The sequence below is a fragment of the Petromyzon marinus genome, chromosome 79 (assembly GCF_048934315.1).
Source record: "Petromyzon marinus isolate PM22_M1 ecotype Great Lakes invasive population chromosome 79, UKy_Petmar_22M1.pri1.0, whole genome shotgun sequence".
NCBI lineage: Eukaryota > Metazoa > Chordata > Hyperoartia > Petromyzontiformes > Petromyzontidae > Petromyzon > Petromyzon marinus.
The window spans coordinates 18,302,328-18,314,892 of NC_133745.1; the positions used below are offsets into that span (position 1 = coordinate 18,302,328).

The 12,565-nt window shown below is 47.0% G+C and overlaps 1 protein-coding gene across 1 annotated transcript; it reads left to right on the plus strand.

Annotated features, from left to right (window-relative positions):
* The first annotated feature begins 264 nt into the window (after positions 1 to 264).
* LOC116957629 (uncharacterized) lies at positions 265 to 12,205 on the plus strand. The gene is made up of 4 exons (XM_076057151.1): positions 265 to 351; positions 3,138 to 3,355; positions 5,421 to 5,645; positions 6,485 to 12,205. Exons 2-4 carry the CDS (start codon positions 3,244 to 3,246, stop codon positions 7,612 to 7,614), a joined length of 1,467 nt encoding a protein of 488 aa, XP_075913266.1. The 5' UTR covers positions 265 to 351; positions 3,138 to 3,243; the 3' UTR covers positions 7,615 to 12,205.
* The last annotated feature ends 360 nt before the right edge of the window (positions 12,206 to 12,565 follow it).

Below are 12,565 nucleotides of genomic sequence, written 5' to 3' on the forward strand. Positions count from 1 at the left end.
AAGTGGAAGTGGCAAAACCGGAGGACCCGGAGAGAGACGCAAACTCCAAATATATAGCAGCAGGCATCGTCAGGCCGTGGCATCGAACCCACGACCTCCTGCATATATAGAGAGGTAGTTAACATCCCCCCTAGCCATCGTCAAAGCTGAACCATTTAAGTGCCGCTACTCATCCTCCATCTCGCCTCCCGCGTCTCGCTTCGAAACACCCATCAACCAATACCACGGGTGCTATTCTGGTTCCAGGGCCGCGCCACCACGGGTCCAATGCTGGTTCCAGGGCCCCCACCCCTCCGCTCCACTATGCTGGTTCCGGAAACCCACTACCAGTGCCGTCGTGTCCCTCTACGAGTACCACCACTCACATTAACACCACTCGCATTAACATCACTCGCATTAACACCACTCGCATTAACACCATTCACATTAACGCCACTCGCATTAACACCACTCGCATTAACACCACTCGCATTAACACCACTCGCATTAACACCACTCGCATTAACACCACTCACATTAACACCCCTCACATTAACATCACTCACATTAACATCGCTCGCATTAACATCACTCACATCAACATCACTCGCATTAACACCACTCGAATTAACATCACGCACATTAACATCACGCACATTAACACCATTCACATTAACATCACTCACATTAACATCACTCACATTAACACCACTCACATTAACATCACGCATATTAACACCATTCACATTAACACCACTCACATTAACATCACTCACATTAACATCACTCACATTAACACCACTCGCATTAACATCACTCTCATTAACATCACTCACATTAACACCACTCACATTAACACCACTCGCATTAACACCACTCGCATTAACATCACTCGCATTAACACCGCTCGCATTAACACCGCTCACATTAACATCGCTCGCATCAACATCACTCACATTAACACCACTCACATTAACACCACTCGCATTAACACCACTCGCATTAACACCACTCGCATTAACACCACTCGCATTAACACCACCCGCATTAACACCACTAACATTAACACCACTCGCATTAACACCACTCGCATTAACATCACTCGCATTAACACCACTCGCATTAACACCACTCGCATTAACATCACTCGCATTAACACCACTCGCATTAACACCACTAACATTAACACCGCTCGCATTAACACCACTCGCATTAACACCACTCGCATTAACATCACGCACATTAACACCACTCACATTAACATCGCTCGCATTAACACCACTAACATTAACACCACTCGCATTAACACCACTCGCATTAACACCACTCGCATTAACACCACTCGCATTAACATCACTCGCATTAACACCACTCGCATTAACACCACTCGCATTAACACCATTCACATTAACGCCACTCACATTAACAAAACTCACATTAACGCCACTCACATTAACACCGCTGGCATTAACATCACTCACATTAACACCACTCGCATTAACACCACTCGCATTAACACCACTCGCATTAACACCACTCGCATTAACACCACTCGCATCAACATCACTCGCAATAACATCACTCGCATTAACACCACTCGCATTAACACCACTCACATTAACACCACTCGTATTAACACCATTCACATTAACATCACTCGCATTAACATCACTCGCATTAACATCACTCGCATTAACACCGCTCGCATTAACATCACTCGCATTAACACCACTCGCATTAACACCACTCACATTAACACCACTCACATTAACATCACTCACATTAACGCCACTCACATTAACACCACTGGCATTAACATCACTCGCATTAACACCACTCGCATTAACACCACTCACATTAACACCACTCACATTAACACCACTCGCATTAACACCACTCACATTAACACCGCTCGCATTAACACCACTCGCATTAACGCCGCTCGCATTAACACCACTCGCATTAACATCACTCGCATTAACATCACTCGCATTAACACCACTCGCATTAACACCACTCGCATTAACACCACTCGCATTAACGCCACTCGCATTAACACCACTCACATTAACATCGCTCGCATTAACACCACTCGCATTAACACCATTCACATTAACACCACTAACATTAACACCACTCACATTAACACCGCTCGCATTAACATCGCTCGCATTAACATCGCTCGCATTAACACCGCTCGCATTAACACCGCTCGCATTAACATCACTCGCATTAACACCACTCGCATTAACATCACTCACATTAACATCACTCACATTAACATCACTCGCATTAACACCACTCGCATTAACATCACTCGCATTAACACCACTCACATTAACATCACTTACATTAACATCACTCACATTAACACCACTCGCATTAACATCACTCGCATTAACATCACTCACATTAACACCACTCGCATTAACATCACTTACATTAACATCACTCGCATTAACACCACTCGCATTAACATCACATTAACATCACTCGCATTAACATCACTTACATTAACATCACTCACATTAACATCACTCGCATTAACATCACTCACATTAACACCGCTCGCATTAACATCGCTCGCATTAACACCACTCACATTAACATCACTCCCATTAACATCACTCACATTAACACCACTCACATTAACACCACTCGCATTAACACCACTCACATTAACATCACTCACATTAACACCACTCACATTAACACCACTCACATTAACATCACTCACATTAACATCACTCGCATTAACACCACTCGCATTAACATCACTCACATTAACACCGCTCGCATTAACATCGCTCGCATTAAAACCACTCGCATTAACATCACTCCCATTAACACCACTCGCATTAACATCACTCGCATTAACATCACTCGCATTAACATCAGCTGCCCCGTCCATGCTGCTGACACTCGGGCTATGCCCATTTTAAACCTCTATAAACAGTTTCCCTTTAGAGGCTAACCCCCTTTTCCTGATGACGACCGCTTGTGTTGCGATCGAAATGTCGTAGTTTTTTGTTATTTTCTTTGAACCTATTGACGTCACTTTACCGAAAGACCCAAAGAACATGAATTCCTGCAGTCACGAAAGCTATAAGTCAAGATTCGCTGTTTATTCTCTCGCTCTGCCATCTCTCGGTGAGCAGCAGGAGCAGCAGCAGGAAAACCCCCATACTGCCTCCTCTTCCTTGGGACGGACGACGACGAGGTGGTAGAGGAGGTGGTGGTGGTGAAGAGCCCCCTTTTCCGCCCATGGAGTCATTCATTAAGCGAGAAGAAGACGACGACGGAGAGGCTGGCAGTAGGATCTGGCTGGCAGTGAAAGTGGAGACGCAGGGGGAGGAGAGCGGCGGCGACGACCACGGTGAGAATTTGTCTCCCCCACCCCAGCAGAGACCGCCCATGTGCCCTGTGAGCCGACTCGTTTGACAGATCGACATGAAATGTTCCTCTTAACACCCCCCTTCCCCGCCCAGTCTTTTTCCCCGTTTCTGAGATGACTGCAAGTCGCAGGGTGAGGGTGGGTGGGTTAGTGCGGTGGAGTGGGTGGGTTGTCCCCATTCATCACCGTATACACTACTACACACTACAATACTACACGCTACAATACTACACTACACTACTACCCTATACACTACTACACACTTGTAGACGATACTACTACACACTACAATACTATACACTACTATATACTACACTACAGTACTAACCTATACACTACTAATCACTACTGCAAACGATACTACTACACACTACTACACACTATACGACTCTTTGGGTCTTTCGGTAAAGCCACGTAGATAGAAAAATAATTTTAAAAATATCGCGACGTTTCGATCGCAACACAAGCAATCGTCATCAGGTGAAAAAATACAGCAGGAGAACTGCAGTCACAAAAGCTTTTAGTCAAGATTTACACACTACACTACTACACACTACACTTCTACACACCACTATTATAGACTACTATGTACTACACTACTACCCTATACACTACTACACACTACACTACTATATTCACTACTCTATATACAATACAATAAATTACTACCCTATACACTACTACACACCACTACTAAATACTACACTTCTATACACTACACTATATGCAATACAACAAACTAATACCCTATAGACTACTACACACCACTACTATATACTACACTTCTATACACTACACTAGTATACACTACACTAATATACACTAAACCAATATGCTAACATTGAAAACTAACTTCTTTAGAACTGCTTGTGGTTTGTGCTTTAGTTTGTTGTCCTTCCCCCCTCCCCCACCTTCAAATAGCACGGTTGAATACGTACGGTGTTGCAAATGAAGTTAAACAAATACAAACACGTGTACATTTAGAGAGAGTCATAGAACTAGGAGTGCCGTTGTGCAATTTTAATGAAGTTGTTTACTCACCGCAGATAACCGTAGCGACACGACCGCCGCCACTCTTCGACAGATGGCGCCAAAAGCTGTGCCACACCACAACCTTCCCGTGTGGTCTTGTCGGCGCGAGCCTCGGTACCAATAAAAGTTATTTCACTTTTAGCTTTTCTTTCGGCTCTGTTTTGATGACGTACTACGTGTGCACGTACACACACGTACGTACACACATGTACGTACAGTGAGGGAAAAAAGTATTTGATCCCCTGCTGATTTTGTACGTTTGCCCACTGACAAAGAAATGATCGGTCTATAATTTTATTGGTAGGTTTATTTGAACAGTGAGTGACAGAATAACAACAACAAAATCCAGAAAAGCATGTCAAAAATGTTATAAATTGATTTGCATTTTAATGAGAGAAATAGGTATTTGACCCCCTCTCAATCAGAAAGATTTCTGGCTTCCAGGTGTCTTTTATACAGGTAACAAGCTGAGATTAGGAGCACACTCTTAAAGGGAGTGCTCCTAATCTCAGCTTGTTACCTGTATAAAAGACACCTGTCCACAGAAGCAATCAATCAATCAGATTCCAAACTCTCCACCACGGCCTGGCTCTGCCCTGGCCACGCCTCCTTTCTCAAACTCACGAGCGGGTTCCAGGGGCTTCCAGATGGGGTCCTGCCTGACCCTTGCCCCAGTTCCTCCGCCCTGGCGACACACCCGCGTATATGCTCACCGGCGTGTGTACTGCTCGGCCACCGCAGTTGCCATTGCTGGACAACAGACGGCGTTATTACACTACACATGCATCGACACGAGTATGTATGGTTAATGCAGACTTGATGCCTTGCGAAAAGGTATCTCGCCGGTGTTTGAACATCTTTACACAACTCCAATTTTATTTTTGCCAGAAAGGGTTATTTTTATTTTCTTATTTTTTATTTTCATCTTTTTTTTGTATTCTGGCAGAAAAAAGGTACCCCGTAGGTATATAACCTGTTCATTGTTCGCCTGTGATGTTTCATCTCTCGGCCGAAGGGGCGGACGTGCGTGCCGGAGAGGAGGATGGCCGAGAACTTCAGGTCAAACGAGAGACGCGGGAGGTCGAAGGAAGGGACCTGCACATTGTGGAGGTCGACCCTCAAGATCCGCTGGCTGGCGACGGTTCATCTGTGAGACCTGGAGAGTCACGGGGGGATTGTTTTGGATCGTCAGGCGTGGCGGAGATCGAAGTGGAGGTGGGCGACGACGACGATGGTGACGGTGAGGGAGGGGAGGGGAGGGAATTCCGATGGATCTTGGTCGCTGTGAGGGGTGAGGTCTGGTACAGAGGCCTCTCCAAGCTGTCGACGTGGTGGAGAGATGGAGATGGCTTTGGAGGACTTAAGTGATAAGTGTACAAGGGAGCTCCATGTGTATTGTTGGGGGTGCTGTGGTGACTTAGAAATGTTAACTCCCTCGCCTGATATACATGAGGTTGTGGGTTTGATCCCGACACTGATACCTGCTGTATATTTTGAGTTTGCGTGTCTCTCTCTGTGGTTGCATGGATTTTTAACCCGGTCCTCTGCTTCGTCCCTCCACATCTAGAATGAACGTCACACGTTGAAAGTATTTGGTAGCTATGTATTATCCACATGATGATAAGCCACTTCGTTGCGCTATCACTTGTGATAGGCAGGTCACTTATTGTGGCCTTACCTGGTAAAATTAAAAAAATGGTTTAATTTAGTTTAAGTGTCGTAGGTTGATGTTCACAGCCTCCTCACCAATGACTGCATCAAACAACAGCAGTTCATGGGGTTAAAATGTGGGTCTACAACAATTAATTTGGTCCCACTACATCTTTGGTAATGTAAATATTGGATTTACCATCAGGAAAAAAACGTTACTCTCACGTGGCAGGGCAGGTGGGGAAAGTGCTTCGCCTTTCCACGTGCTAGATCAGAGGTTTGGTGATAACTGCTTCCATGGGCCTTTCTCTCATGTCAACTCTGCGAGGAGGAGGGGGGGGCATCCAAACGGATTCTTCCGTCTCACGGCGTGACGCCACTCGGTGTGGGAAAAAAAAAACAACAACGGTCTGAACGTTTGTGTGACAGGGATGATCGTGGACGGTGCCCCGGAAACGCTCTCCCATGCGAAAAAATCCACCGGGACAACCGCCACCGCCACCGCGACCCGCGCCAGAACGAGATTGCACGGCTGCTCGGTGTGCGGCAAGAGCTTCGTCCGCCCGTCGGACCTCAGGAACCACGCGATGAGCCACGCGGGAGAGAAGCCGCACAAGTGCTGCGTGTGCCAGAGGGCATTTGTCGCCGTGTCCAACCTCAAGAACCACATGAGGGTCCACAGGGGCGACTGCCCGCACGAGTGCTCGGTGTGCGGGAAGGGGTTTGCCAAGGAGACGCAGCTGAGGAACCACGAGATGATCCACACGGGCGAGTGGCCCCACATGTGCACCGTGTGCGGGAAGGGCTTCGGGCGCCCGTTCGCGCTGAAGGTCCACGCGATGATCCACACGGGCGAGAGGCCCCACGTGTGCACCGTGTGCGGGAAGGGCTTCGGCCGCCTGTCCCACCTTAAGGACCACGCGGCCTCGCACACCGGTGAGAAGGCGCACCGGTGCCTGGTGTGCGGCAAGGGCTTCAGTCGCCCGTCGGCCATCAGGGGCCACATGGCGATGCACACAGGCGAGAGCCCGCACCGGTGCCCCGTGTGCGGCAAGGGGTTCAACGAGTCGACGCAGCTCAGGAGGCACGTGAAGAGCCACACGGGGGAGTGGAGCCACCGCTGCTCCGTGTGCCAGAGAGGGTTCTTCCGCCCGTCGGAACTGAAGACTCACATGATGAACCACACGGGGGAGAGGCCGCACAAGTGCTCGGCGTGCGGCAAGGCCTTCAAACAGTACGCAGTCCTGAGGATCCACGTGATGAGCCACACGGGGGCGAGGCCGCACAAGTGCTCGGTGTGCGAGAAGGACTTCGTGCATCGCGCAGACCTCAAGACCCACATGCTGACGCACACGGGAGAGAGGCCGCACAAGTGCTCGGCGTGTGGCAAGGACTTCGTCTACACCGCATCCCTGAGGAGCCACATGAAGACGCACACGGGAGAGAAGCCGCACAAGTGCCCTGTGTGCGAGAGGGACTTCAGGCAATCATCGACCCTGAAGAATCACATGAAGACACACGTGGGAGAGGGAGCGTGCGTGATCGGTGAGCGGGAGTAGTTTTGATTTGTCAAGCCCTTTGTGAGTGGTGCACATGGGGACCGCACAGTGGAGATTGGCAGACATGCGGGGGAGCAGTTAGTCAGTGAGGAATATATCGGAAGGGTAAAGACGCTACCAAGAAATCTTCAACGGCTCGAAATTAATTGCAAATGACTAACCAGTTAGCTGCACCACTAGTCACTTATAGCTCTGGGTTAATCGATTGGCTGTGGAGATATCTACACCGCTTGGATATGAGGATCAAGAAGCCTCCTATCTACACAGCAGGTTGTTTTCAATTGGTGTCAGAGGCTGTGCGTGCTCCATGCTGTGGGATGGTAAGGGCTCATAGTACCGATTATATCTCAGAATCCGAATGTTTATTTACATGGCAGGAGGAATCCGATAAGCTATAAAGCTCTCTTCACAGATGTCCAGTAGGGGCACGAGGGTCATAACGTTACACCAACAATACACAGTACACACAAACACGATAGGAGTACAAAGTACAAGATAGGTAAACAAATCACCTAAACACATACAAATTAAACGAAACCATTCCCATCCTACCAGGCAAAGCCCACTGTTATTTACTAATTGCTCAGAAGCGACCTGGCTAACACAAATGATATCTAAACAAAGTGACGTCATCTGCAAAAAGCAACGACGACGCCTCCATGCCCCCCGTACTGGATACTCTCCCTACCTCGGCTGCACCTTGATATCCTCCCCATGAAAATCACAAACACGAGTGGAGACAAGACGCACCCTTGGCATAACTTTGCCGCGGTTATTTGTGAGCCTGTAAATCCAATGGAGGTGAGAACTCCATTGTTCCCAAGATGCCACCTTCCTCTTTCCCCCACTGGGAATATATAAAAATTGATGCTCGGTTTTGGTAAGCTCCATGACCTGCTCTCGAAAAGGACAACAATATGCAACTTTGTCAGATGCGGCTTCAGCCAAGAAGCTACGCGAGAGCTCGAACCTGACAGTCACATCAATTACGAGTGTGTGGTCACCTCTGGCAAAAACCAGATCAAGTTTCCCATAGATCACCTTTATCAGTTCTCAAATAGGGCTCCTTTTAGATCGACCAACCCATTTCCACCGCTTCTACTGCCAAGGTGTCACATTTTATTGCGGAGTGCATTCCTGGCTTTCTGGACCGCTGGACACTGTCCAAGTATGTGCGAAAGGGATTCAAGTTGGCGCGAGCATTTCCTACAGGACCGCAGTGCTCCTTCCCTGCCTCCCTTCAGGCTCTCTCTTATTGGGTATATATTACTCCGCAGTTCTAATGCAGCGATGTAGTGGCACTCTGAAGCCACGCATTACTGACTTTATCCACTGCAAAGTTCACAGTACCTATACCTTCAACTGGTCTTTCACACCATCTTCAAAGCTTCACGCTGCCTCCAGTCGCATGGTATCGACAAAATGGGGTTTTTTGGTGCCTTGAAATTCCACCCCTCTTAGCTCATATTGGGATATGGCATTTGTGTCTTCTCCTGGCCCATACCCACGGGTCTGGAATCCTCACCACCTTGAGTGGACACGATATTGCGGGTGACCTCGTCCGAGGATTTTTTTTACACCTCAAATTAACCGATGGGATTATTCTCTCTAGTTTAATAATGCCTAGACCTCCGTCTCAGGTCCGAGAGTCCAAAACCCCATCACAGGTGGAGGCAGAAAGGTGTAACAGTCGGTTTACCCCATTTCTAATCTCCTGATATAGCGTGAGGAGAGTAGAGGATTTCTAATATCAATGATCGATCTGCTGGGTAGATGAATCTGGGGGGTACAGGCATACCCTGTTTAGCACGGGAGATGTGTTCCTGGAAAGCGCTTGGTGAATGGGCGCTAGAAACGGGGTCATAGCATAGGCCCTATGGAGATGTGTTTCTGACATTGTAATTTAGCACCTACGACCAATGCTCTTGATTTGAAGCTTTCGTGACTGCAGGAATCCATACTCATTGGTTCTTTCGATAAAGTCACGTAGTTAGAAATAAATTAAAATAAAACAAATCACGAGGTTTTGATTGCAACACAAGCAATCATCATCAGGTGGGAAAACCGCAGCAATATTTTTTGGTTTTAATGCTAAGAAACCCATTAGTAACATCAGCAAAGACGAGCGCTCTGAACTCGCCAAATTGAAAAAGAGAGATGACATAGTCATCTTCTCAGCCGACAAGGGAAATGCAACTGTCATCATGGATAAAACCACATACAACAACAAAATCCAAGACCTTCTGAATTATGGCAGTTACACCAAAATCAACAAATATCCTACCAACCGCCTGGCTACAAAAAACAACAATATCATTACCAGTTCAACTTCTCTAATCGAACCATTCAAACGGCTCTCCCTAAAACCTTCTGCTACTAGACCACCCAGATTTTATGGTCTTCCAAAAAGCTATAAAGAAGGCACTCTACTTCGCCCATCGTTTCCACTACCAACTCACCTACCTACAAACTGGCCCATTTTCTGTCTGATACCTTACAGGCAAGACTACCTCAGCAGTATGTAACTCAGCTCACTTGGTCTCTCTAATCAAGGGCATTTCATTGTCCCCAGATGATTTGCTCGTCAGCTTTGATGTAGTTCCTCTGTTCACCAAGGTTCCTGTACCTGACACCTTAGCAAGAATTTAAGACTTAGTCCAACATGGACTGAATCCTGATGTACCTACTCTGATTAGGCACTGCCTTACCAACAATTACTTCACCTGGAATGATACTTTCTACAAACAAAATGAAGGTACACCATGTGTTCCACCTTATCACCAGTGATAGCGGATGTTTTCATGGAGAAATTTGAAACAGATGCCATCCAGACATCCACCCTACGTCCTTCCTCCTGGAAGAGATATGTAGATGACACTTTCGTCATTTGGCCACATGGCCTGCCAGCTTTGAACCACTTTCTCAACCACATAAATTCCATACACCCATCCATCAAATTCACTATGGAAGTTGAGAAGGATGGTAAGCTACCATTCCTGGATGTTTTGTTTGAGAAGAGACCTGACGGCTCGTTGGGACACTGTCTACAGGAAAGCCATATACACAGATTCCTATCTGAAACCTGATTCCCACCACTATCCGGCACAGAAGAATTCCCTCATCAAAACAATACACCATAGGGCCCACTGCATTTCCGACCAACACCACATAGCCAGTGAACTGGAACACGTACACCAGGCCCTCAAGATGAATGGGTGCTCGGACCGCATTATTCGCAAAGCTGTTTCTCCAACCATGGAGAATCCCCTGAGAAGGCGATCAAAACCATCATGTTACCATACACAGCAGGTGTTATCAAAAAGATTTCCAAAATCTTAAACAAACACAAAATGCAGGTCCGATTCAATACAGTACACAAAATCCGTAATCTAATCCCATCTGTGAAGGATGTCATTCCTGACATGCAGTATTCTGGAGTTTACAAACTGAGTTGTACCTGCAGTAGCAGTTACATTGGGGAAACGAAACGACAAGTATCGGACCGTGTCCGCAAACACAAGGCAGATCTGAAACACGGCAGAAACAATACCTCTGCCGTGGCTGACCATTGCTATAACGCTGTGGACTCGCATGATATTGTTTTTTCCGAGACCAAGGTACTCTGCAAACCTTCTGGCTACTATCAAAGGTTTGTTCATGAAGCCATCCAGATTTATAAACATAGACATAACTTCAACCGAGAAGATGGATAAAAATTGAGCATTAATTGGAAGGATATTATTAACCAGGTAAATCCGTAACTGGTTTGTGGTTGTGTCTATCATATCTGCCGGGTACTAGTCTATTTTTACGAGTTAATTTCCCCCCGCATCCCCAGCTTTCTCGGTCTCCCACTTCCAGCCCCACCCACTCCCCCCCCCCCCCAGCCTCACGTCCCCGCTCCTCGCGCTCACGCAGCGCTCCCCTCCCCTTACCCCCCCTCTCTCTCTCCCCCCTTGCCCCTCCCCCCTTCTTACCTATATAACCTCTTGCCACAGCAGTTCTCTCTCCCACTTGTGTTGCAATCAAACCGACGTGATTTGTTTTACTTTATTTCTAAGTGACTTTACCAAAAGCACCAAAGAGTTCGACCAACACATTAGAGGTTCATTTGGTTATTGGAACAATATTATGGATGCTAAACACGACTTATAAATACTGTTAATGGTGCAAAAAATTGAAATAACATTAACAGTCTACTCACCAGTGCATGGTGCGACCCCGATATGGTGAACTTGGCAGCGCTGGGAGACAAGATGGGAGTTGCAGCTTCCGCCCAGTGGCGCAGTCCAATCTGTGACTTGGCTTCCAGGGCCCCCAACCCACCCCGGTTTTAGAGGGAAGCGCTCATTGGCGGAGAGCGAACAACGCGCCAACTCGACTATGATAGTGCTCGCTCATTTCCTGAGGTTGGAGAGCGTGAAAGGGCGCTAATACTGAACAGGATTTGGACGAGAGCCTCCACCGTGCTAACTCAAGCACGGCTTTTCATCCTTATTTAAATTTACTGAACGTTAAGTATGTAATGTTTTTTTTTTGTAATAAACACCGTATATATTTTGTTACAATAAAAATTTGCCTGAGAAACAAATAGCTCTATAACGAATCAGTGCTGTACGCAGTAGCGCTAAACGGAGTGTGCCTGTACATCCACTTTCTGCGCAAGTTTAAGTGGAGCTTCATCAATCTTGGACATCCAGTCCTTCAATTGCACTGCCATACCTGGATTTTAAAATACCTGTCCATGGACTGATGTTTACACCCAGGTATTTTACAGCCTCATCAAGTGGAGCGTTGCATCACAGACACTCCATGGCCTACAATTGTTGACTGTGTACGAGTCTTTCGTTGGAGTAAGCATAAAGCCATGGAGTTTTCGTGGCTTGAACAACTAGCCCAGTTAATTTGCATAAGGATTCCTGGATGCCGATATTTGTGGCCATTTCCTCAG

Coding starts and splice junctions, on each gene's coding strand:
- LOC116957629 (XM_076057151.1), top strand. CDS start 3,244: ATGGAGTCATTCATTAAGCGAGAAGAAGACGACGACGGAGAGGCTGGC. Junction 3,356..5,420: donor GAGCGGCGGCGACGACCACG/GTGAGAATTTGT, acceptor TCTCGGCCGAAG/GGGCGGACGTGCGTGCCGGA. Junction 5,646..6,484: donor CGACGACGACGATGGTGACG/GTGAGGGAGGGG, acceptor TTTGTGTGACAG/GGATGATCGTGGACGGTGCC.